This window comes from Ostrea edulis, chromosome 2 (genome assembly GCF_947568905.1).
Source record: "Ostrea edulis chromosome 2, xbOstEdul1.1, whole genome shotgun sequence".
Taxonomy (NCBI): Eukaryota; Metazoa; Mollusca; class Bivalvia; order Ostreida; family Ostreidae; genus Ostrea; species Ostrea edulis.
In genome coordinates, this window is record NC_079165.1 from 35,988,755 (window position 1) to 36,016,737 (window position 27,983).

The 27,983-nt window shown below is 35.2% G+C and overlaps 1 protein-coding gene across 1 annotated transcript in view; it reads right to left on the bottom strand.

Moving 5' to 3' along the window:
* The window catches only part of LOC125679016 (rho GTPase-activating protein 7-like), an 82,328-nt gene extending 55,923 nt beyond the window's left edge, over positions 1–26,405 (bottom strand). Inside the window, exons 1-5 of the mRNA XM_048917885.2 lie at positions 25,968–26,405; positions 25,361–25,443; positions 24,094–24,205; positions 15,519–15,637; positions 2,501–2,695 (exon numbers count right to left, since the gene is read on the bottom strand). Of these exons, the coding sequence (XP_048773842.2) occupies positions 2,501–2,695; positions 15,519–15,578 (255 nt within the window). The 5' untranslated portion in view covers positions 15,579–15,637; positions 24,094–24,205; positions 25,361–25,443; positions 25,968–26,405. The remainder of the gene's footprint in view (positions 1–2,500; positions 2,696–15,518; positions 15,638–24,093; positions 24,206–25,360; positions 25,444–25,967) is intronic.
* Between the last annotated feature and the right edge of the window lie 1,578 nt (positions 26,406–27,983).

A 27,983-nucleotide genomic window follows, 5' to 3' on the forward strand; every position in this document is an offset into this window, starting at 1 on the left:
AATTTTCAGCCTCCTAAATAATATATCAAATCTAGTTAATTCAAGGTGCTGTTGATTAAACTGATTCAAAGATTGTCCACATAGTGATACAATTTATCAACAAGAGGTCCATGGGCCATATCGATCACCTGAGTCACCTTGGCCCATATCTGAAGACTTTCCATAATGCATGTAAAACCTTAGTCCCTATTGTGGCCCCAACCTACCCCTGGAGGCCATGATTTGAACAAACTTGAATCTGCACTATGTCAGAAAGCTTTCATGCAAATGTCACTTTCTTTGGCCCAATGGTTCTTGAGAAAAAGATTTTTAAAGATTTTCCCTAGATATATTTGTATGTAAAACTTTGATCCCCTATTGTGGCCCCAACCTACATGTACCTCCGGAGGTCATGATTTGAACAAACTTGAATCTGCACTATGTCAGGAAGATTTCATGTAAATCTTAGTTCCTCTGGCCCAGCGGTTCTTAAGAAGATTTTTAAATGACCCTACCCTAATTTTGCATTTTTGTGATTATCTCCCCTTTGATGGGGGCATGGCCCTTCATTTGAACAAACTTGAAAGCCCTTCACCCAAGGATGCTTTGTGCCAAGTTTGGTTGAAATTGACCCAGTGGTTCTGGAGGAGAAGATGAAACTGTGAAAAGTTTACAACGCCGACGACAGACAACGGACAAATTTTGATCAGAAAAGCTCACTTGAGCTTTCGGCTCAAGTGAGCTAAAAACCTAAATGGTAGTGGTGGTTCAACTGGAAATGTATCCTACATTCAATCCTCGACCATTTTCACAACCATATCTTTTTCAATTCATAAAGATAATTAAAATACATTGAATTAAACATTAACATTACCCTCTCTTATAAATAACAAGATGTGTTTGTGAAACACTGATGTCTCCGTATGGCAGCAAAGAAATTCTGGTACAAAAATAGGTCTTATCACAAGAAATGCACATGTATGTCAAATACGAAAAACCTATCACTAACCATTCCAAAGTTATGACTAGGGTTAAGGTTTTTCAAAAGTAGGTCAAACTTCAAGGTGAAGGTTATGTGTCAAAATTTTATAGCAAAAGAAAGGTCATGTCAAAAGGAATACACATGTGAAATATCCATCCATTCAAAAGTTATGACCAAAAAGGTTAAAGGTTTTTTTTAAGGACAAACAGACAGACCAAAAACTATATATGCCCCTGAATTTCTGATCACGGTGGCATGAAAATGTTTTTTAATAAAATTCTATTTCTTTCGTCCTTCTTTACTCCTTATCCTGTCATTTTGCTAATTTCTATAAAATCCATCTCTGGCATACAGGAAAACAAAAGAAATGCAATAAATAGCAGATTGTGTTGAACACTTTGATTTAAAAAAAAAAATGAAATGTATAGATTAATTACTAGGATCCATGTTTACTCTGTCTTGTATCTACATATGAAAATTAATTTATTTCAAGATTTCATACCTTCACTTCAAGTTTTGTATATGATGCATTACATATAAGAAAAGAGATTTTATTGAAAGGCGATGATTCAACTTTCAAGGATCGATTCAAATTATGGTATGCGAAAACCAATAATATGCAGTTATAATTTTCAGACCTTTGTCCAGTGGCATATTGGCCAGACTAGAAAACTATTGGTGTGTAATCAAATAAGGATTGTATTGATTAGTAATTAGCAGACAAGAAGTCTTATCAAATTACACAAAGTGCAGATGCTGTGTGATGTTGGGACTATCTGATAAACTCATTAGGATCTATTCCCTGAAGGTCATTTACTGGAATCAACTCTCAGACCAATATACCTTACCATTTATCAAGCTCACTCTAGCATAGAGGACAAATTGGAGAATGGCAAATCACTGAATCACCTGACAACACAAAATCACTTTCAGTATGAAGGACACACAGAACTTTGAAGCCTTCAGCAATTTTATCAAATCTCACTAAAACAATGTAAAATGACCCATCAAAATGCAGTAATAATCTGGCTTGAAATCAATAGGTGCACAGCTGGCCAAGAACAAATTAATAGGACTCCACCTCCAGCTAAATAATGGCATATAATATTACAACCAACATCTATTATTGAACCATTGCTTCACCTTAATATTTTCTTTCCCCAACAAAATTCAATAATGATATATTCACTCAGACACTGTATATACATAGTGAAATATGTCTTAACCTAGCATGACTGGTAAATCAAAATTATTCAATGTTAAAAAGATTTGGAATAAAGGATACATATATTTTGAAAAGCAACAGGATTTAAAATGACACGTCATAATGTACCAGTATCCAAAAAAATTTTTTTTAAAAAAATGGCAGAATGCACAACATCCACCTTACAAAAGTTCACAGCATTTTTTTGTAAATCAAAGTATTTTATTGGATAATGTTGTTGTAGTAAAAGGATATGAGTTTGATCAAAATTGTTTATTTGTAGGAATGGAGGCAGTGTCCTGTGTTCATGGTATTTCAGTTATCCTCTCATTTACCTGGTTACATATCTCCCAGTCATTATCCCCCTGGCCCGGGCTATTGACTGGGGTTGGATCCCCGTCTGCAAACTCTGCTGCCAACTGACCATCACTGTAGCAACTGCTGTCAAGGTTACTGGCCAGCAAATAGTTGTCTCCTCCTGTGGGTGTCACAGGTGTGGTGGCACCACTGAGGCATAATCCAATCTCATCCTATAAAACATCAAAATGTAATCAGATGAGAGTTTCAAAACCAAAAGTAGACTACTTCTCTATTTCCAACAAAGTCATTTTCACGGTCAACATGTTATGTGATAGTTAATAACAATTTAATTAGCCAATCAATGCTCAAAGCAATCCCTACTTCATTTGTAATTCTAGGATAGCAGATTTTTTCTCTCCAAATACTTCTTCAAGGGCAAAGGCCACATAGTTTCTGCACTTTGAACCTCATTTTCCCCATACAACAGAGTGAATTGTAGTGATATTATTATTTTTTTGGTCCATATTGATCACTATATATCTATGTAGAAGTAGATTAGGAGGTCAGCCAAGATATCTCTTTATGTAATTATCTATTGCCTGCCTTTGTCTCTATACATAATAAATCGTGGTTATTTGCCCACACTGGTTGTTGTACTTCAGGTTAGACTTTAGCAGATGCCAGTCTAGAGACAGAAGGAAATTAGTTTAAGAATATAACTAGTATAGAATTCAGAGGGTGTTGCATAGTTAACTGAACCATAATATTGACCAACAGTTACATGGTACATATTAAGGTATGTACTAAAGTTTGGAGTGACAACATTCCACATTGGTTCCAAGTTATAACCTAGTATGATTTAAACCTCATATTTATGAGACCTTGACCCAGGCTATATGACCTTGATTTATGATCACAAAACACCTTTAGGTCATGCTCAATGATATGTTAAAGAATGAAGATAGTCTAATCGTACCATTTCATAATCACATAATGGGTATGTGACCTTGGTGACATGACCTAGATACAAGAAAAGGGTATGCTTTTATGTCATGGGTAACAACATACAAAAGTTTTAAAGTATTCCAGGTAAACTAAAGTAAATCTACATCTAGACATGACATCAATATGACACATTTCCAGGTAAACTAAAGTAAATCTACATCCAGACATGATTTCAATATGACACATTTCCGTGAATACTTTGACCCTAGTCACATGCATGACCTGACATCAAAATTTATATCCAAATGGATATCTGAATTGCCTTGACTTCTTGAGTGTGTGTTCGTGTGTGTGTATGTCTTCATTAAATTCACATGTTTAATCATGATGAATACTACAATATACTTTTTTAGTACCAAACTATATAACACTTATTCATAAAACACTATTACATAATAATTATATTCCCCATAAAGCAATTAAATTTTGATTTCAGCCGTAGTGCATGTTAGTTAGTAAATAAGTACATTAATTTACAAATGTTCTTGCAGAGTGAGGCACTAACTCAGGGTAGTAAGTCTTCATTTCAAGAAAAAATTTTTTTTAACTGTTTTACACCTAACACCATTTTACACTTGATAAACTTTGGGTGTAATCTTATTAATGGAATGTTCTCAGTGTTTATTTGTTTTTGTTTATTATTTTATTGTTTTCAAGTTGTGTTTCATTGTCTGTTAGCCTACTGTAATGTTGGGATATGGGGGTTCATTTTTCTGTTTGTGTTTTTATGTGACGTCACAGAGGGGTTAGTGCCATGCCAGGAATGGCACTAACCCTTAGTGCCATGCCTGGCATGGCACTAACCCTTAGTGCGCATGTCAGTAACCCTTAGTGCCATGCCTGGCATGGCACTAACCCCATCGCTTTGTTCCAAGTATTACCGCGATTCAAACTGCATTTCTCAGTTGTTGTAACAGAAAACAGCAATTTCCACAATTGATCATACATCCAGCCCCGTAAGATCTGCAATAGCTCGATATACAAGCCTGGCCTGCCCTCGCACTTCGCAACGTGCACTTGTCTCGGTTATAAGCAACCCGTCGCATAGAGGAGGAATAAACATACCTACACTTCATCATCTCTTCAACTGCGACCATTTGCAACGATTTATAAGAGGCAATGCGACGTTCAAATTCTACAAGGACCAGTACGCCGCAATGTAAACACTCTCTCGATCTGGTATGGCCGCCGCGACCTCGCCTGCTGCAGACTATCTATTTAGCGACGTCACAAATTTAATTCTGACGTAGCGTACACTGATTCCCGTACTTTGGTAATATAACGTAGGAAATATCAACACATTAAAATGTTGCGAATTTTAAAGTCATTTATTCACCATTAAGTTCTCCTATATCATGGTAAACACATATCACGGGTGCATATCCCATGGTATTACGGATCAGCGAGAATAATGGATCGAAATCATTAGAGTTTCATGATCCGCCCCTTGATTTAGGCCCGACTTAAAAGCTCAAATTTAGTGTGCAAAGTCTTCAACTTGGAAGCCAGTGTGACGTGTCGTTGATTGTTACGTCATGGTGAACCATCCCTGTATCTTACAATAAATGCTGGCCGAGTTAGAAGGTGCCCCCCCCCCCTTTTTTTTTTTAAAAACAGAACATGGTATATGTATGCGACTGTACGCTGATCCTCTTTGTTATCGTGTATATACAATTATGATGTATCATACAGGCCGCATCATATTTAATGACGATTGGATTAGCTGATAAAACAGTGATTCATGATCACAATTCAGTCATCGCCGATGTCTACATAACTCGGTAATTCTTCAATTTTCCAAGCATCGCATGTATTGTTTTTTATAATAATTAGTCTACTATTTTTTTAATTTGGTATTGATCGCATGTATTGTATATTTATTTTAATGATTTTATTATGTTTAGATATTAATTTATAGAGATTTTTTAAAAAGCGTATTTCATTATATACATGTAATATAAAGTTAGCTTATTTTTATGTATATTCATGAAATCTAATTCTGTGTCATTCTATGATATTAAGTTATATGACCGCAAGAAGAAACGGGCCAACAAGTACATTTTTGAAGAATTTGGCTTGAAGATGGAGTTCACCTCAATGATCGCGGGAATCGCCTGTTTAATCGCAGCATTGTATCAGCCCTTCGACTGATCCTGTGAAGTGCAGGTCCTGGGGAGACTCGTGTACCTGAATGGCATCTAACCTGTGCTGCAGACTATCAAGATCCAGTCAAAACGGCCTTTTTCAAGGCCACCAATATTTTAGAAAAGACACCACTATTACAACTTGCAAGAAAGGAATCAATATTGAAAAGTTATGATAAATTGAAGTACAAACGAATTTATATAGTTTTAATATAATTTGAATAACATTAAAGGCATAGGGTCTATCTTTTATCTCAAAAAATGACATCACAATATTTTGCAAGAACTCCAAAAAAGAAATTTGTAGTATTAATTATGAGTTATCTATTAGCCCTATATAAAAATTTTGTCTGGAGGACAATATATTAAACTTGTACCCCGCTGATTGGTGGCTACATACAAACATAAGAGATGCGAAATCAACAGGGTACCAGTTTAGGCAAATGAGAACAGGGAATTATTTTGTAATTACTATCGTTATCCAATGTGTTTGTAAACATTCTGAAGAACATTGTGTGATTTTCTAGTTATGATCTTAAATTTCGCCACCTTTTTGAAACATGCAAAATTTCACCAATATCTTAGACCCTATGCCTTTAAAATGTAACCAAGACTCCTTATAGTATCAATCATATGTAATTATATTTATTGATTATAATTTTCCTTTAATTTTTGTCTCTTTTAAAAGCCACTATGGGCATATCTCTAAAAACGTTTTTAAGGCGGTCAGAATTTACCTCAAGAATTTTTTACGGTTTTCTAAAATCTTATGAATATTGGGAAATCAGTTAGTAAATACTTTCAATACATATATCATCCCGTGGGGATCCGCGGGTTAGAATAGGTCCTCAGTACCCCCTTGCTTGTCGTAGAAGGCGAATAAATGCGGCGGTCCTTCGTTTGATACCGCAAAAACCGAGGCTCCATGTCACAGCAGGTGTGGCACGGTAAAGATCCCTCCCTGCTCAAAGGCCTAAGCGCCAGCATAGGCTTAAATTTTGCAGCCCTTCACCGGCAGTGGTGACGTCTCCATATGAGTGAAACATTCTCGAGAGTGACGTTAAACAATATTCAATCAATCAATACATGTATAGTACATTCATATAAGTTGTCTTTGTTGCGGAAATATAGTAAAAGATGGGGCATTTTGAACCATTTTTGTTGTTAGATTCCATGTCTAATGTTGAATATTTCGCAGCATCATGCATAATCATGCATATTATGAAAGACTTTGTATTTATTATATCACCATGCATATGAAGAGGGAGGACTAAGTTTTTAAAACTTGGGCCCGAGGCCCGATCACTTTGTAATTATATTACACTAAACACATGTACGTTCAAACTAAGTTAGTATTTAATATATGTATTGAATATGTTATAATTGTGTGTGTGTGCGCGCACTCACTTTATTCTGATAAGTACATTCGTACTATTTGCTATGAATATATCAGCCTAATGGACTATCCCTACTTTAAATATTATTTTAATTCAAAGCGTTCAAGAGAAATGGAAGACAAATCTTCTACATGTACTAGATCACTTCCCCCTCATTTTCTTTCTTCTTTTTTTATGAAATCGTTGTTAGGCTAAGTGGACACATTTGGATATAGCTGTTTCGTAGTAAGCTTACGTTGAAGGTCTTTTTTTTTCAATAATAGAAATATGCAAGAATTTTTACCCCTCTATTCAATGTAAACTGCCGAGAACAGTGATCTTACCACACAATGTCTTGGATAGGAACGAATCACAGGGGTTAAGGCTTTTTGGGGCCCGAAATCTAGATATAGATATCTATATTTATGGTAGCACAGAGTTCGGGTCAAAGCGGGCATAGCGTCCCTGTGCCTGCTTGTTATAAGTAGAAATTATTTCAGTCGAGGCTTTATATCGATCGATGAGACAAGCATTATCTGTGGAAAGCCTGGTGTACCTGTAAAATGCGAAACGAAACCTACCCCTACCCCCCCCCCCCCCCCAAATAAAAAAAAAACCAACCCAAATTATTATAGTTTATTGTGAAAAATATCAAGCGCCACTCCATTTTTCCGGCTTTGTCATTTTCTGGAACCCCCCCCCCCCCCCCCACTCCCCCCCCATTATCAAAGTAGTTGGTTAAAAGAGAAAAAAACAACAAACTAAAATACTGAAAACGAATCATATAAATATAATATACTGAAAAAGTATTTGTTTTGTACCCTAAAATATAAAGTCTGATTAAAAGCAAGTCAGATATAAAATGGCTGTGTTAGGGGAAAATTGTTAAGGTAGTACTCTACATCGTCATAATGGCTGACTTCCTTTAAAAACATGGATGAAAAATCGATATCAGCAATATTTGACTTGTCCTTTTCAATTTAAATACCTAACCGAGTAGCGCAGCAGGTTAGAATACCGACTGCAAAAAGAGAAAGAAAGAAAAATAGAGAGGGAAAAAAAAAAGAATACCGACTGCTGAACTGTAGGTCGCATGTTCGAGTCCAGCAGGGGTTTTAATTCTTTTCCAGATTATCTTCGACTAAAACTGTATTTGTTTGACAAAATAAAGTAAATGTGAAAAATTTCAACTTCAAAATATTGTACATATTCTTCACTTTTCATCTAGATTAAAATTCTCTGGTGTAGCATACATCCTTAAGAAAATTATTACATATTTTTCAATGTTGTTTCGGGGGAGGGAGGTGGTGGAGATGAAAACCGATTCATTGATTAGGTTCATAAAATCGTCATTTGTTGTGGCAGCCATTAAAACATATAATAAAATTTGTTGAATTATAATTGAAGTCTTTTGCAGTATATCTGTTTCTTACAATATACTATCACAATCGGTGGGAAAAGGAAGGAAAGGGGTAGGGGGTAGGAAATGACAAAGCCGGGAGGCGAGGGTTGGTACCCACAGGCACTTGCTTGATATTTCTCATAATAAATTATGATGATTTTAAGATACATTACATGCATTTGCATGAAGTATATGAAACGGTGGACTCTGAGCATGACTTTCCGTTCTCTCTTTCCTTGTTCATAAGCTCTTTGGTTTTACAAAATGCCGACCTCCTTCCAATATATTTTCCGTGCTCCGTTCCGTTGTCCGTTTAAGTTCTAGACTTACTGCATATTAATAATAATTTCTAACCGAATTGTAATCATATTGCTGACATTTACATGAAAGATTCCTGACATAGTGCAGATTCAAGTTTGTTCAAATCATGGCCCCTGGGGGTATGATGGGGCCACAATAGGGGATCAACGTTTTACATACCAAGATATAGGGAAATATTTAAAAAATTTCTTCTCAAGAACCACTTAGTCAGAAAAGCTGATATTTGCATGAAAGCTTCCTGACTTAATGCTGATTCAAGTTTGTTAAAATCATGCCCCCCCCCCCCCCCCCCCGGGTGTATGATGGGGCCACAATAGGGGATCAAAGTTTTACATACAAATATATTGGAAAAATCTTTAAAAATCTTCTGAAGAACCAAGAGGCCAGAAAAGCTGAGATTTACACGAAAGCTTCCTGGCATAGTGCATATTCATGTTTGTTCAAATCATGGACCCCGGGGGTTGGATGGGGCCACAATAGGGGATCGAAGTTTTACATGCAAATATATAGGGAAAATCTTTACATTTAGACCTAGAGTTTCAACACGAAAGAGAGGGGAACAAGGACTTAGTATTGGTTTTTAAAAAAAAGGGGGGGGGGGGCTATGGCAAAAATCAAGATCTTTTTTTATGTAAATGTTTTAGATAAAATTAAAATTGACATTGACTTAGTGTAAGGGAGTTATTAATGTGGAAGAAAATAGTAGTACTCAGAAAAAGCTCACTTTTATACAGCCAGTACTTCGTTTGGGAGACTTTATTATCGGCAGATTATAATCATATGTTGTCTTTCTCATTAGAAATACTTCTTTGGGTTTGCTAATATGGTGTAAAAATTAAAAAAAAATGCATGTTTAGGAAAAGCAGAAAAGGATGTTCCAAGAGAGAGAGAGAGAGAGAGAGAGAGAATATTTTAATCTCGGTTAAGATTCGGCTGGGCTGAATATTTGGACTGACCGAAGCTGAAAGTAAATTTCCAGACATGAATTATGAAGGACTGCTCCGAGATTCGGTGAAGGCGTCAGTCCAAATATTCAGCCGAGCCGAATCTCAACCGAGATTAATATAAGAATATTTGTGCGAAGTGTGTATGTGAGAGAGAGGATGTGTGCGTAGAGAGAAAAATGGAGATGTGTGTGTGTGTGTGTGGCGAAAGAGAGAGAGAGGGGGGTGGGGGGTGGTAAAACTTCTTTGGAAATTCGAACACACTTTCTCCGTTCTACCCTTAACTCCACATCTAAATGTATGCTGAAAAATGGCACACAAAAGAATGAATGAATGTTAAAGGCGAGCTCAAAGACTTACTGGTTTTAAACAACTTTCAATACTGTAGAAATCGCATTATGGTTACACGATGTTAGTATACTTTTTAGCCGAGTTGCAACGAAGTTGAACTCGTTTTAATTGCTTAAGTGCCAAACCTGCATATCATCATTTTTATTGAATTTCAAAAAGGGGGATGGGGTGTGTGCCCCCCTCCCCTTTCCGGATATCTATGCTGTGTTTAACATATTTTGTATCTCACAAATATTTTATTTAAATAGTAAAATATTTTAAAAATTACAATCAATGCATTTTTTCCCCATATAAAACCATGAAATTCCCTCACCCACTAAATTTAGACCCCAGGTTATGTTTTAAATATTGTAGTAACTAACGTTAACTGTACATTTCCCGCTGTTTACAAATTACTTTATGAATAATTAAGTAACTTGCATGAACAAATTTATTATTCATGGCAGCTGCATATTTAAAAAATAATTCACTTCGTACTGTTGAGTTGTTGGCGGTCTCCAGGTAAACTATCTTCTTTTTACTATATTCAATGTTCATATTCATAATTTTCTTTCCAATCGGGATCGGATGCATCAGTTTCATATTCGTGTCAGATTCATGTTCATCTTCGATTCATGTTCAGAAACATTTCTATTACTGACAGAAAAAAAACGTTCACAGGTATGTGTATATCTATTACATAACACTTCCTGTCTGCTTCAACACCCCAGACATCGATCGGCGCATGCTTTACCCGTGAAACAGCAAAAGTAACTTTTCTATTGTGTAATTCTTACATCCTGGGTATTGTTATCTTCAATGTTTTATCAATTTTATTAGCATTATTTTTTCTTTCTGAATTACAAATGAAAGAAAATATAACAAATGAATGATGAGGCCAAATTCAACTAATTAGTAAATTATCAACCATTGTCACAAAAAATATTGGGCGGATGGGAGAATTTTATTTTTTTAATTTTTATTTCCCGGGGGAAAAAATCATGACAAAAGGCATCACACAATGTGTTAATCAAGTTAACATTCAAAGAATCCTTGGTAGAAGATGTAAAACCAACATTCTGTGACTTTGAATCATTCACTCAAGTCACTGGGAAGCAAGTTTGTTGGAAATCGTAATTTTTGCGAGGCTCTTTTTTGAGGGGCGGGCGGGATGGGATGATAATCAATCAATTAATTTTAATCAATCTATTTAAAATCAGACTTCTTAGATCCGCACCGAATACTCTGCGTATGGTAGCGATTGTGAGCGTAAATCTTAGGATCTGATTTTGATTAGATTAGATTTTAATTGGGCTTAAATAGGAGATATATTTCAAACCCCATAACTTCTGTAAAATCTAGTGCGGGGGGGGAGGGGGGGGCAATAAAGTTGCACCCACTCCCCACTAAAGTTCCAGTAAATCTATCACTTACTAAATATTGTGACCCGATGTAATGGGCAGGCTCGCGCTAAGAAAAGAAACTTAGCCGAGTTTGAGTTATAAGGAAATCTTGGTTATACATTAAAGGCGTCTTCACATTAATATTTCCCTCAAAATTTCTTATAAACCAGCTTTACTTCCCCATAAATACATAATATAGATTCGTGTATGCTTCGATGTATCATTATACATTTGCAATTTATTACATTTCTTGCAAGTTGTAATAGTGGTGTCTTTTCTAAATTATTGGTGGCCTTGAAAAAGGCCGTTTTGACTGGATCTTGATAGTCTGCAGCACAGGTTAGATGCCATTCAGACACACGAGTCTCCCTAGGACCTTCACTTCCCAGGATCAGTCGAAGGGCTGATAGAATGCTGTGATAAAACAGGCGATTCCCGTGATCATTGAGGTGAACTCCATCTTCAAGCCAAATTCTTCAAAAATGTACTTGTTGGCCCGTTTCTTCTTGCGGTCATATAACTTAATACCATAGAATGACACAGAATTAGATTTCATGAATATACATAGAAATAAGCTAACTTTATATTGCATGTAGACCTATATAATGAAATACGCTTTTTAAAAAATCTCTATAAATTAATATCTAGATCTAAACATAATAAAATCATTAAAATAAATATACAATACATGCGATCAATACCAAATTATAAAAAATAGTAGACTTATTATTATAAAAAACAATACATGCGATGCTTGGAAAATTGAAGAATTACCGAGTTATGTAGACATCGGTGATGACTGAATTGTGATCATGAATCACTGTTTTATCAGCTAATCCAATCGTCATTAAATATGATGCGGCCTGTATGATACATCATAATTGTATATACACGATAACAAAGAGGATCAGCGTACAGTCGCATACATATACCATGTTCTGTTAAAAAAAAGGGGGGGGGGGGCACCTTCTAACTCGGCCAGCATTTATCTTATCAAACTTTTGTAAGATACAGGGATGGTTCACCATGACGTAACAATCAACGACACGTCACACTGGCTTCCAAGTTGAAGACTTTGCACACTAAATTTGAGCTTTTAAGTCGGGCCTAAATCAAGGGGCGGATCATGAAACTCTAATGATTTCGATCCATTATTCTCGCTGATCCGTAATACCATGGGATATGCACCCGTGATATGTGTTTACCATGATATAGGAGAACTTAATGGTGAATAAATGACTTTAAAATTCGCAACATTTTAATGTGTTGATATTTCCTACGTTATATTACCAAAGTACGGGAATCAGTGTACGTTACGTCAGAATTAAATTTGTGACGTCGCTAAATAGATAGTCTGCAGCAGGCGCGGTCGCGGCGGCCATACCAGATCGAGAGAGTGTTTACATTGCGGCGTACTGGTCCTTGTAGAATTTGAACGTCGCATTGCCTCTTATAAATCGTTGCAAATGGTCGCAGTTGAAGAGATGAAGAAGTGTAGGTATGTTTATTCGTCCTCTATGCGACGGTTTGCTCATAACCGAGACAAGTGCACGTTGCGAAGTGCGAGGGCAGGCCAAGCTTGTATATCGAGCTATTGCAGATCTTACGGGGCTGGATGTATGATCAATTGTGGAAATTGCTGTTTTCTGTTACAACAACTGAGAAATGCAGTTTGAATCGCGGTAATACTTGGAACAAAGCGATGGGGTTAGTGCCATGCCAGGCATGGCACTAAGGGTTACTGACATGCGCACTAAGGGTTAGTGCCATGCCAGGCATGGCACTAAGGGTTAGTGCCATTCCTGGCATGGCACTAACCCCTCTGTGACGTCACATAAAAACACAAACAGAAAAATGAATCCCCATATCCCAACATTACAGTAGGCTAACAGACAATGAAACACAACTTGAAAACAATAAAATAATAAACAAAAACAAATAAACACTGAGAACATTCCATTAATAAGATTACACCCAAAGTTTATCAAGTGTAAAATGGTGTTAGGTGTAAAACAGTTAAAAAAATTTTTTTTCTTGAAATGAAGACTTACTACCCTGAGTTAGTGCCTCACTCTGCAAGAACATTTGTAAATTAATGTACTTATTTACTAACTAACATGCACTACGGCTGAAATCAAAATTTAATTGCTTTATGGGGAATATAATTATTATGTAATAATTTAATACCTTGTATAATTAAAACTTGGTCGGTGGTGTAGACATGATTGCCACTCGAGAGCATGTGATGACTGACATTTGACGCTGTCCATACTAATAACTGCCCAAGCTAATATGCCAGTTTCGAGATTAGAGCTCTCCTGTGTAGGAGGTGCATTTAGTGGAACTTTGAATGCTTAGGTGGGACAGAGTGGTACTACAGTCAATGAGAAAGATGATAAAATGTATAAAAACCGACTTCTTTTTAAATACTTGATGTAGGAAATATAAAATACCATCAAAAGAAATGTTTTACTAAAGTGGAAACATAAATACAATGCCATATTTCCAAGCAATGTCCTGGATATGATAGGTAGGAGCAACAAAATAACGTGATATAATAAGAATTCCAAGTATTTCATTACTTCTTGAATACTTGTCTTTTACTTAGTTTGTGTACAAGTCGAAATTGGGTGATGAAACTGTGTATGATAAACTTACTGTGCAGATTCACTTATCTGTCCTACTCCCGCGTGTAAACAAGTTGTTTTGCACCTTACTAAGTACGAGAGTTCTCCAAAGGGAAATAACTCAGACGTATCTCGAAACCAGCGTATTCCAAATGACTGAACCCTCCCCTTGGATTGATAAGCAATCACATCTGGGACAGCTTTGAATTTAAATTGAACAGCTCATTTACACTCAGTCTGACATTATCTGCACATGTGCTAATCATTCCAACAATCAATCTAATTAAAATCAGACTTCTTAGATCCGTGCCATACTTTGCGAAAGAAGATCTGATATAATCCGATTAGGGGTTATGACGTCATCTTTTTACGCAAAGTATACCAAAGTATACGGCGCGGATCTAAGAAGTCTGATTTTAATTAGATTGATCATCCCAAGTTATATCACATTAATGCACATGTAAATCATCAATCTAATTAAAATTAGATACTTGATGTGCTTGCTTGTTATGTATGCAAGTAGATCTAACATCTATAATTTTAATTACATTTAAGTACGCATATATACATTCTGTGTAAATCTGATTCAAACTATTGATTAAATGTGCATGGTTTTATGATGTTATCAAATAATGAAATACTGGTCTATATGTAAAATACTGTGCACCTGATAGCAAATCTAATTAAAATAAGATCTTCTTTGACAGGTACACTGGATGGTCATTAGATCGATATATATATATATATATGAAAAAAACAACCACAGTATATATTTTGCAGGTAACATTCAATCTAAAAATTAATTTCCCTTGGCGATACGGTAGTACCCACTCAAAACAGGTTAGAGAAATGAGAATCTTGTGCATATACACAATAAACGACCTATGATTAACCTCACAGCAAATCTTTGGGGATAAAAATATAAATATATTTATTAAATGTCCGAACCTCTTTGTATGCATTACGCCCCCACCTCTAATTTTTGCTAATGAACATATATATGCATGCATTATTTATATATTTGTACCCTTGGAAGTATTGTTTTATACAATTACAAAATTAATATAAATTTATGTACCTCATGTACCATTGTGAATGGTTTGAGCGAATAAATGAAATGAATGAAATGCAATGATGACAGATCACAGTTAGATGTCTTTTAGAGACCCAAGACAGTGTTATACAACAATTTACACCCAGTTCCTAGGGCTGGGGCTGAACAGAGCCAACAGACTAATGAAAAATTATAATCTGGTTAAATGTACCAAATTATATATTGGAAAAATGCAATTTGTGTTTTTGTGGATGAAAAGACCGTCTGGATCCAGAACACTCAATTCCACATAAACTAGACAAAATTTGTTCCCCCAAAATATCATCCAAAACCTGAAGTGTCCGAATACCTGAAGGTCCACTGTACACTTACCAATTTTTCGTATCCCTAATATCAGAATACCTGTCTGTGTAAATCCCTGCAATACCTGAGAGGCTGTATGTTTACCTGTGCTTGCTGTAGATACAACTCAAAGGCTGCATAATCCTCAATGGTCTGGCTTCCCATGACATTGTCAACTTCAGTCCTCTGTCAAAGCATGCTCTCTGAAGTCAGTAGCCTGAAAACTAAATTTAAAAAATTGCCTGTACATATAATTGCTACTGCCCGTAACAAGATTTCTGCATTTGTGTATGGGAGCTTACATATGAAAATGCTACAAAATAATGTCAGATATAGAACTTGAAAAGCGACAATAACATAGCTGAATGTCTGTTTCTTCAGTGTATTAATTAAATTCTAACTAGTAAATATCCTACAACAAGATTAGACACTGGGGATCATGTTTCTGAACTCTGTCATAATACCCCCAATTTTATACCACATAAATGTTTTTCTTTCACAATGCGGCACCATTAGCTATTGTGTGTGGGTACTCATTTACACGTGCTAACATTCATTATCTCGCATAGTATCTGTAATTATTCAACTTTAACTCCTCCGAAAATGTCACCCTAATGGACATAGAGTAAACCTGAGCACGCAATGCCTTCATTGTGCTATGCTGCTTCTGTGAAAACTGATCTATGACAATTTCATAAGGAATCATTTGTTCGTCACTAAACATGATTAAAGTCTTGCTGTGTGGTAGATGTTCCTGAAGCTTCACAAAGCACCCAACCTCGAACTCCCAGAGGTCTCAACACCTGTCTCTGCTGTTTATAGGTAACATCATGATTCTTGATGATCATTTCTTGTGTGGTGTGCGGGGATTCGTAAAGAACATCACAACGATCAAAGTGTGATCACACAAACCACTATTTTGTATTCATCAATTTAACTCCTCCAATGACTATCAAATCTTGCATAAAAAGTCGGAGACTTATTTGCATGAACTTGTGCAAAATCATAAATTCAAATTCCCTACAGGGCTGTGGCATCTTGTGTTTCAGAGGATCAAATGATGTCCCCCTGATAGTAAAACATGACACTACATTAGACATCCCTATTCAGGAAATTAATGCCTCTAAACAAGTGATACGATGAATGCATAATTTTAATAGATACCTGTGTCATCAGCATCAGAAAAGAATCTTAAACTGGAATTCATTCCAAGATGCAAATTCATTTACCATGTAATGTGTAAATCTCTCAAAAATTTACCACCAGCTGACTGAAATGTGGGAAGAATGTTTTTTACTGAATTAAGTATTGAGAAGTATAAATTATGAGGGGCATTTTCTGCATAAATAAGATTCTATAAATGTAAGACGCATGCATGTGGGTTCCTCTTATTGCATGTGTGAAATAATTAATCTCCCCACAGGCTAATTTTGACATAGAATCAATAACTGTATAGGAAGTGACTAACCTTCAGTTTCCTCCCTATTCTCCGACAAAGAGGAATACAGGAGATTTACACTTAAACTACTTCCACATTTGCAATATATTGAATACATATGCCACACAACATAACAAGTTTCAAAGGCGCCTACCTGCAGACTCAAATCCTTACACAGGTAAACTGTGCAAGAGTATAAGTATGTTAAAGCTTGTGAAATTGGCATCAAGGAATTTCAGTCAATGGATAGAAAGAACCATAATCAAAGCCTACGGCACAGGTGTGAAAGTATCAAATTCTCAATAATTTGTAATAAGTATTTCCATTGCCATGAAATTTGAAATTTTTAAACTTCTGTCTCTTTACATTTAAAAGCCATTTGTCATTTGAGAAAAATGAACTGAAAATACTGAAGTATCAAGGTATAAATAACACCATTTCATAATGACATTAGTCATTTGTGTGACATTTTACGATTATATACATATGTATTAAGTCTTTGGTCATTTAGAGTACAGATTTCACTTGTTTGCACCTGGAAAAAATAACTTGCCTATGGAAACAATTGGAGATTATACCCTGTCTGAATTGTTGTACTAAAAACACTTAACATATCTACTTTTTACAAAAAATCAGAATGAGTTAAAGCGTAACTCGATATTTCCTTTATATTTATTCTTCAAAAATAACAGATCTGGGTTACCATGATGTTCTCATGCTAAGAGATGTGATAATCATCAAAATAGTTGATAATTCAGAGAACATTTGAGATATACACTGACCCTAAATCTGTTACATCTCCTGATCTCAGCACCAAATCATGAGTAACAAATCATATTAATGTCATAACTAGGCAACTGATGAGTATGTGAATGAATGGAAGGACGAGAACCCAAACTATAGCTAATACAGGAAAATACATACATGCAATGATGTTCTGGAAAATACACCCATGCATTGACTTTCAATCTGAATGCCAAGCCAAAAAAAATTCCCTTTCATTTCAACACTGTTTGTAACATTATCTCAGTTTGCCATGCAATCTGATGTTTGGGCACCATTTTGGCAATAAAGAACAAGATATAGTAGTGCTTACATTTGGCCCCAAAACTGGATAAAATGAAGAGCACTTTCCCCATTATATGAAAGATCAGAGACAGAAAAGTGAGCAATATATCAAATTTCCTGCAATGATACATGTGACATCAAAATTCAGACCAATTTTTCTCATTTGCTGGAAGAACACAAGGAAATGAGCATTTCAGTAGAATACTTGCTTTAGGAAAAGGTTCCTGAGTAATGAAGCATCAAACAACAAATTTATATATACAGGTTGTTATCTTATAAATTCTATTGTACTTTTCAAATACCTCTAGTCCAGCACTCTATAAAACAGTACTATGCAAGGACCTGTTTTTCATCAATATTCATCCAAAATGTTTAGGTTTGTTTGTTTTCTGTCCCTTTGAGAATTTTTCACTTATATTGAGATGGCACCAACTGAAGGTGAAGTAACATAAATTTAGAACTACACTTAGCATTCAGGGCAGTAACATTAAGAGTTCTTTAATGTGCCAATGCCTGCCACAACATGGGAACTTCGGTTTTTTAAAAGGTCATTTAAGAAATGAACATCACTCTTGAGCTGTTTATGGTCAGTATGAATGGATTTGAATTTGAGGCAAATTCTGTGAATCGCGCTAGCGATTCACAGAGAATTTGCCTCAAATCCAAATCCGATCATATTGATCATGAACAGCTCTGAAGTGCTATTCATTTCTTATATTTATATTCATTTACTAAATCATCGTTTGTTTACATTGCTTCTATTTTGTTGCATAAAACGAACTCCTAACCTCTGTCACAGTCGTATTGTGACGTACATCAACACAAAGACATGACGTCACACATCATCTCAACCTGCCTTTTATCAACATATGCACGAAGCACTGTATTTTGGAGGTAAGAGACAGCAATATTGGGATGATAATCCACATAAGTTCACAACCTTAATCCGAGGTGTGACTTGCGAGATCTTTGTAACACATGTTGTATTTTTTCAAATCATAGTACGCTCTCTCACTCGCGTGCTTTAAACTAGTTCATAATCCGTTCATAGTCAATACTAGTACTGTATGAACGGATTGTGTCGTGCGCTGAAATTGATTGGTTCAAAGAGGAAAATGCGATCTGTAATATAAATACATGTATATCCAAATGACCCTTGATTCCCACTTCTACATGTCAAGCGTTTGGCAAAGGATCAACCACAACCCATGTTTGATGTGGTCATGGCATGAGCAGTGCTCAAACTCACAACCTCATGATCATAAAGTGAGCACTAACCACTAAGCAACCAACACTGGTTAAGACATATTTAGGAAGTCCTAGTCAAATGAATATTTCATGGTAAAATGCACTGATCTAAATTTGCCGTCTTTTACTTGATTACAGTTTGGTCATTTCTGTGGCACCTCCTGGCTATTTTGAAGGCTAAACTATTGTAGTAACCATACCTACTTCTTTACTAACTGCATCACAATGACAGTGAGTTTACAATACTCCATTCTGTATAACCAGTGATGATCAAGTCTCCTAGGAAAGGACAAGATAATTAAATCATCCCAGACCATCAAAATTTGCTGCACTTAACTGCATTAAATTCAGATTTTATGCTAATGCTTGTCTGACTATTGGTCAACTGTCCATCATGAAGGATGAGATTGCTGATCCTAGCTATCATTAATACAAATTATCGGCTAAAATCTCCATAGAATACACTTTAAAAGTGACTTCAAATCACAGGAAAAGAGAAGGGAAATGAGTCATTGGTAGAATAATGGTCTGAATGATCTGAATTAAGGACAAAATTCTGTTAGAGTTCCATTAAAGCAACAAATAGCAATTCCATATTCTCTGAACATTGACTGTCTCAATAATCCTGAGTTCATAGGATTGACTGCTGACAGGAACAATACACTGAAATAATGTTCCTACAGAGTTCGTGTGTCAACTACAGACTTTCATTGGAATTACCCCCCCCCCCCCTTTTTCCACAAGCACATTCAATTTGAGTTACTTATGACCTTGGCAACTATCACCCCAATCTGTGGCATGTACTTTCATACCTGCCTATCTCACAAATAGATCATATATGCCCTTGCCATTACCATGTCAATGTAGAAGTGAAGTGCTTTACAATCTATTGTCTTTCAGGGCAATTCAAAGCCTTCCTATCTACAATTTCACTATCCATTTCATTTATCATTACTGTAGTTTACTTTATTACAGAAGAGAGATTAAGACAGCTTGGTAATAGCTGTATCAGAGGGAGGTGGAGGATGCCACTAACGAGAATTTTCCATGATAAGGCTTTTTGACACCTTCAGCTACTGCTAAGGTGGTCCTTGGCCAATATAATACTATTACAGATAATACAAGGAAATATCTCCAGAGAAATCTGAACCTGCACTATTTCCTGATGTTTGTCAACTTCAGAGACAGAGTCTGATAACACCAGGTGATTTTCTGCCATAATTAAGGTAATTAAAGGTCCATGGCTAGGTATTTCAGGAAGCATTTTGAATTAATTTCCATGATCATATTTAACCAATAACGAAGGACAGATTTCAGATAAACATGGAATAAGAAAAGTGGAATAAAAGCACTAAATTGGCAGAAAATATATTCTAATTGACATTAGCTAATGAATGCAGTGAGTGCTAATCCCCTGCTATCTTCCGCTGAAGTTATTTTTCAGTGATGGTGAGCAATGGCAATACTCAATGAAATTCTTACGATTCTCACCAACAAATTGTTCCTGTCCCTCGCTGTAGCAACAATCACCAACTTTTTTTTCAATTTCAAGGTAAAGTGGGTTTGCAGAGGAAAACATGTAAACAAGTCTCAGTATAATTGCTCTCTCCCATATGCCACTGAACTTAAATAGCCGTGTCTGCAAGAAAATTGGTTCCTGGAACTTACAACCGATTCCTAAGTGAATGGAATTTGAGGTGGTTCTTCGATCTTTTTACTTTGCATGACAAACTTAAATGAAGACTATTGTGTTTATGAATTCAAAAATAAAGGTCAAACATTTCACTTAAGGAAATATGCAAGATCAATAAAAAGATATACTGTTTTTAAGGCATTAAAAGTCCATTTTATGACAAAATAAGCTTGTCAGTATGTTATCTTTGGTGTGATGGAAGGCTAGACATGTACTTAACACCTGCACAACAGTTGCATGTCTACATGCATGCAGAAACACCTGCCCTAAACTCCCACAGTTGTCAGCTTAACTAGCAAAATTGTACAAAAATACTCCAACTTCAAATTAATTCTTGTTATTCTAAGAAAGGAAACATGTCATAGAGCTAAATAAAACAAAGAAAAATTATCACTGTAAAGTCCCTTGAAATATAGATAACAAGCATTCTGAGAGTATTCCTGGTAGAAAAATCTTTTGACAAAAATAGAACGCTAACTTCATGCATATATGGCAATGATTATAAAAAAGTGTGGAAAACTAATTTGTCGGACTGACAGATGGACAGAGTGCAAAATTTTTAAATTCTCTGGTATGGGACTAGCAAGCTAATTCAGGGAGAATTAGTGGGTGGAATACCTAAAATTAATGCAGATGTAGAGAGAGAGCAATTACACATGGTAATCCCACTTCTTGCAAATTCATAAAAAGTAGACACATCCTTTCATTTATAAGGTGAATTAACTTTAATTTAAGTACAATTTTATTGTTGTTTAGCATCAATTATCACAATTTGCAATGAGAGATTGCTAAAGAAAATAATTCAAATGCTGATTTAACTAACAACTTGAAAAAGAGGGTAATTTCCAATTTGTAGGGTTCTATAAATTAACTCTTTCATCAATTTTGTAAAGAAGAATTTCCAGTTTGTAGGTTTTCATTAACTACTATGTCAATTTTAATTAAAATATCAATTGGCATATGTTTAAACTATTAATTTTATGTTTAAACTTTATTATTCTTCTTTAAAAAAACACAAGAGCTCCACAAGGTGGGGGTATATCCCTTCTCAGTCTACAAGCTTTTTCTATAAAGTCTCATATAGTAACCTTGACTTTTAACCATTTGACCCCAAAATCAATAGGTTCTTCCTCTGACCTTGACCTTTTCAACCCCCAAATCATCCAGGTACTTCCTCTTTTGATAACAAGTTACATGAATCAAGCAAAACAAATGTGGCTTGTAGAGTGTTTAGGAGCTCAGTGTTACACATTATTTTTTTAAAACTTACTTAGACACTGTTAAATCTATTTCTGACTCCACAGGTCCCTATGGCCTGAAACTGTTGACAGTGTATTACTAATCTCCAGGCACTGGGTCAGCAGAATTAATTACATCAAATCCTGACTTTAGGGCCCTTTATCTACCTGTGTGACCTTGACCTTACAATTTACTTATATACAGTATCAGAGATAAGGACCAATGACTTTACAGCACCATTAGATTGAAAATCGACTTTGTAATGGCCAAGCAGTTTTGAAATGGTTTGTATTGACTTAACAGAATGAACAGGTATAATCTTTCCTCTAGAACCAACCTCCTGGACCCAATGTCCAACAGCTATATTAGATATCAATCTAACTGAGGTGTCAACACATTTATCAGACCAAACAGTATTCCAACTCCATTAAATCAGCTTGCATACGACACTGTGTGGTCACTGGAGTTTAATGAGCTGTTAAATGGGATAGATGTAAATGTCCACAACACAGATTATAAACAAAGAAGGTATCACTTACAGGTAGAGAAGACCGTTCCTGTATTCAATGGGTCAAAAGCAGACAATACTTCTAGAATCACTGTATAGTCACTATGTACATACACATTGTACTTGTACATGTTTAGACCAGCTTCACACAATGGCCATCTAAATTTGTCAGTTATAGCCTTTTCATGGGGATATTACCATTCATCTTCACACAGTCAAATCACTCTAATGATCAGTCTAATGGTCAGTTACTCCATGAACCAGAATGTAATTAATGCAGATTAATATAAGTCATTATTCCTACCTATCATTAATTCAGCTAGAATTGCACATGTCCATATTTCATTATTTGTGGATAATATAAGGAAAATACTAATGTCAAATGTCGCATTAAATGAGAAATATGACACGTCATGTGTCAAGTGAATACACCTGTACCATCAGCCAAACTACACAGGTTCTCCATGATCTGTTACTTTATAATTACAGGTGTAAACTGAAGTCTGACCTATGTATCTATGGTGACTAAAAATAAATCTCAAAGAGATACCACAGGAAATTAAAATCCCCCTTTAAGCAGTAAGTTCATATTCCTAACAAAAGTGCTAGGTTGTTCAATGACTACTTTAAAAGTGAATTAATCTGTAAAAAAAAAAACCAACAAAAAAACCCCCAAAAAACAACTGCAATGATATACAAAATTAGGATGATTTGCTTATAGTTTTAAGACAAAAATTTGATGGTTTACCATACTTTATGATTGCATACTGTACTTTCTCCAGCATCTTTAGCTTTCAACAGTCTGACACTTCATAATCTTAATTTTTTTTTTTCTAAAATTTTAAATACTTTGTATAATAATTCATTATCATTTTGGAACTATTTTTGAATTATTCAAATATTTTTGAACCAGTATCAAGAAATTGTATACCAATCTTACAAAGCTTACATTGAAGAGTTGTCATTGTTTTTTTAAAGAAAATGAATATATATATAGTAATTGAAGTTTTTCCGGTTAAGCTTTGAAATGAGGAGTTTTCTATAGACATACTGACATCTGGAATTGAATTCTCAGGAATGTTTACTGTCCTGGGAACTTTCATGGAGGGGATACAGGGATGAAAGCTTTCCAGTTTGTACTACACTGATTTTGATCTAGTGACATGCAGATTAAACATGGAGAGGGCTGCACTTCCTACGGCTTAAATATAAAAACCTGTTTACACTTGAATTCAATCGATAAGGAAATGGCCAATTAGATTATTTCCCCTCCTTGAGTATATATAATCTTCCAACAGTATTATGTAAGTTCACTATATGAAAAAGTTTTTATTGTCATACAATTTATCTGCTGGAATAAAAGTTCCTCCTAAATGCATACAGTATTCTCAGTAGATATTTTTGTAATTTCACAAACTTTACTGAGAAAAAAATTAATGACAGCTGAGAATAACAGTAACGATTTCAAATCTTAAAAATATCTTACCTTGTCTTTACAAAGTTCTATATAAAATCCAAGTAATATAAGTTCTCTGTAAAAATCAACTCCTAAAACAAAAAGTTCCTTTTGGCAGATTAATCTGTTGGTGCAAGGGCATCTGCAGAAAAGAGATAGAATTTCATTAAAAAACCTTGCAATCTTGATTTCATACAGTAAACAGTTTGTGCAATAGAATTCAAGAACTCCAGTCATTTCAGTAATTCAAACAAATTGACTCCACCTTAGTCATGTTTGCATTGGGCTTTATCAAAATTCAAGCTGTACCAAAGCATTACATAACATGCATTGACCAGTTCCTGCTGAAGCTAAGCCATTGTTGACACAATGGTCCTGTTCTGTAAACCTTGCTCCAGCAGAATCTAATCAACATCATTACTGGACAATGGCTGTAGAAGACATTTGCCACAACAAAGACAGATGTTCCTGTCCTACACAGGCCACACTTGAAAATCAATTTTCTTTCAACTTCTGTAAAATAGTTCCCTCTGAAGAAGACATGGTTATGAAATACACCAGTGCTTGATCAAATTTTCTGGTTTTTCTTCCTTCAAATCAATACACTCAGTCTTACAACACTTAACAGATGCTAAGACACTGGGATAATTAGACATATATTTCCTACCTTAACACAAATCTGAAAACCAGTCCTAATTAAATTAGAATCTGACCTTGTTCCATCACACTGCAAGAATGTATGATTAATAGAGAGTAGTGCACAGTAAATGCCAACTCATTTTCAAGGTAAAATCGAAACTTGTGAATTGGTAAGCACTGACCCTGTTAGCAGGGCCTCCGTTAAAGTCAACTTGTAATAGTAAAGGTCACCATGATTGCAGTCCACCTTCAGAGTTATCAGTATTGGGTATTAAATGATTAGAACAGTACAAACAAACCAATAAGGGGCGTCAACACCACCACACTGTTTACAGATTTCAGTCACAACCTCGGAAGACCATTTCTTGCAAACTCTGCCATTTACCTCCAAATACAGGTTACACACATGTGGAGGTAAAAGCAGCTTTTTTAATACTAGTTTTGTTGTGGACAACTTTTTGTTGTTTGTAGAACATTAATCAAAACACATATAGAGTCCACTTCGCCCTGCATCTGTCTCTCCGCCCATGATAAAAGTCACACTATATACAGTAAATCACAGGCATTATGTACATCTAGTATCCCCAGGTACATGTATATTCTAATCAACTAAATATCGTTATTGTCCATTTTCAAAAAAATAAATATTCAGACTTACTATTTCAATATCAACTGGATCTATTTTCTTTCCAAAATACTGCAAGACCTCCAGACGACAATAAAATTAAAATTACTTAACCCCTGGAAAGAAAATAATTTAAAGTCACTAAAAAACTTCAAAAAGATTAAGAAGATACCGACTGTCATGAAATCCTTCTATGAGGCAAAACAGTGATGTTTAAACATTTTTTCCTTGACTGTGTAAAACAAAACTTATGGAGATCCTATCTCTGTAGTGCCATTGTGAGGCAACCAAGCAATAAATTGATGCATTAACTTTACAAAAAGTACACATTAACACACTGATCATCAACTTGCATACCAGAACGACTCCTTTCTCTTGCTAATGCTTATTAATTGATTAACATACAGCATATGAAAGAAACCATTATTGGAATGTAAAAATTCAATACATTTTTATCAGGAATTCTTTTGTAAAAATAATAAAATGTGCTCCAGTAGCTTTGACTTGGGCATACTGAAAACAGAACACTCAATATTGAAAGAGCCAGTTGTAAATAAAATAGAATATCCAATTCCATGCCAATAGATAGCACTAATGTATCACAATGGAGCTAACTATATCATATATAGTATGCCATTACCATTAGAATGTCCATTAATCAGAAATCAGCTGTCATTTAATTGTCTTACAACAGACAATAACATACATGTATCTTCAATACTGAATGAACCCAAAGGCATCTTCAAAGTGAGGAACTCGGTTCTGGTGACACACAGGGTCTATTAGTTTAACACACCTGTCAAGTCTTAGTTTAATGAACTCTCTATCATCTTCATTTCAGAAACGTTGTCCATTTCCATCATAACAGGAGCACCATGTATAGACTATAGTTACACACAATTTCCAATAAATTCAGTCCTCTAGTTTTAACCTTTCTCACCCTGACAATTTGAGTATCCGATTCACAATTCAATAGTCACTGATACATCAGACACACAGGTAGTAGTAGCGAGAGGCACGGGAATCAGAACTGCTACTAGAAAACATGTCAATCACCACCAACAAATTCAAAGCTTCTAACCTTACTGCTTTATCTCATAAAGCCCTCCAACTACAGCTACAAATTAGACAAACCATACAGCTGCTTATTGCTTTTTCTCAGACTTCATGCTAGACTAAGTTTTTCATTGGGAGAGCCAATGCTTTACCAGTGCTTACACTAGGGGCACCTGCTTCATAGAGGATATATATCATAAAGCACTTGACCAAACAACCCTTCGGCTCTGCCAATCATCTGTTCCTACCGGATTTTTTTTTCTTTCTGGGAAGATTGTTATGATTTTTTTAACCTTGATTTTCATCCAATATCAGACAAGATACCCACTGGGCAAGGTGAATGATTTTAAGATAAGCAATCTGAGATCTTTATCCTAACATACAATTTCATGTATATCTATTTATATTTCCTAAAAATATTGTACTTTTGATGTTTATTCATAAAACTGAAATATCCAGGAAATATGAATGAATGATATGAATGCTAGTGCCAAGAACTGATAAGCTACTATAAATAAAAATATAATGCTTCTTTCTCAGCAAGTATAGGATAGTAAATTTTTCACAATGATCAAATTAAAATGCTACTTTTTTTCTTCAAAATTTTCAACATATTGTTCAATGATTGAAATATAAACTTTCCTCTGCAAAAAAGCTATGCAAAAAAATGTTTTGCATGGCAATGTTATCAATTTCATCTAATTTGACAATTATGCCCACAAGACCCCAAAATGTCAAAACAAAAAGATCATAATTTTATAAACATGATTACAGCAGCTATTTCAGCATTTGAATTTTCATTTACGTCAAAGCATGTTGCTCGATGAATGTACATGTAACTCCACCCTTGTATGATGTCAGGTTTTTGCAAAATATTTAACTGCAGATTCAACTTTGTGCATGATAAACATATCTTTTGTGGGAATTTTGTTAAATTTGGTAAACTATTTGATACTGAGCAAGATGTGTTTGTGAAACACTGATGTCCCTGTATGGCAGCAAAGTTATTCTGGTACCCAACAAAAGCCAGGTCTTGTCACAAGGAACACACATGTGAAATATGAGTGCCCTATCACTAACCAGGCCTGGGTTAAAGTGTTAATTACGTGATCAATAATTCTGGTCTTGAGAATTCACATGTAAATATAAAAGCCCTATCTGCATCCATTCAAAAGTTACGACCCAGGTTAAAGGTTCTGTGGACAATCAGACGAACATACATGTACCAAAAACAATCTGTCCACGCAACTCTTAGTATTTTGAAATTGTTAAAATCAAATTTTTTGTCATTTTAACCAGTTTTAATGCATTTTCATTAAGATGATTATAGTGAAAATGTGCAATTTTGCTAATGTTGACATATATATGCTGGACGTCTTTATCAAAGAGTTGTCAGAAAACAACATGGCTTGGCAGGAAGCTTGACTACTTACTCTATAACCCCTTGGTTCAAAAGATATAATAACTAAGGTAAAAGTTTTTTAAAAAGTGGGTCAAAGTCCAAACTAAAGATCACTGGGTCAAAAGTCTTGGCACCAAATGAAAAGGCTTGTTCATAAGAAATCTATTTTGAAATATAAAAGCCCTATCCCATTGGTTC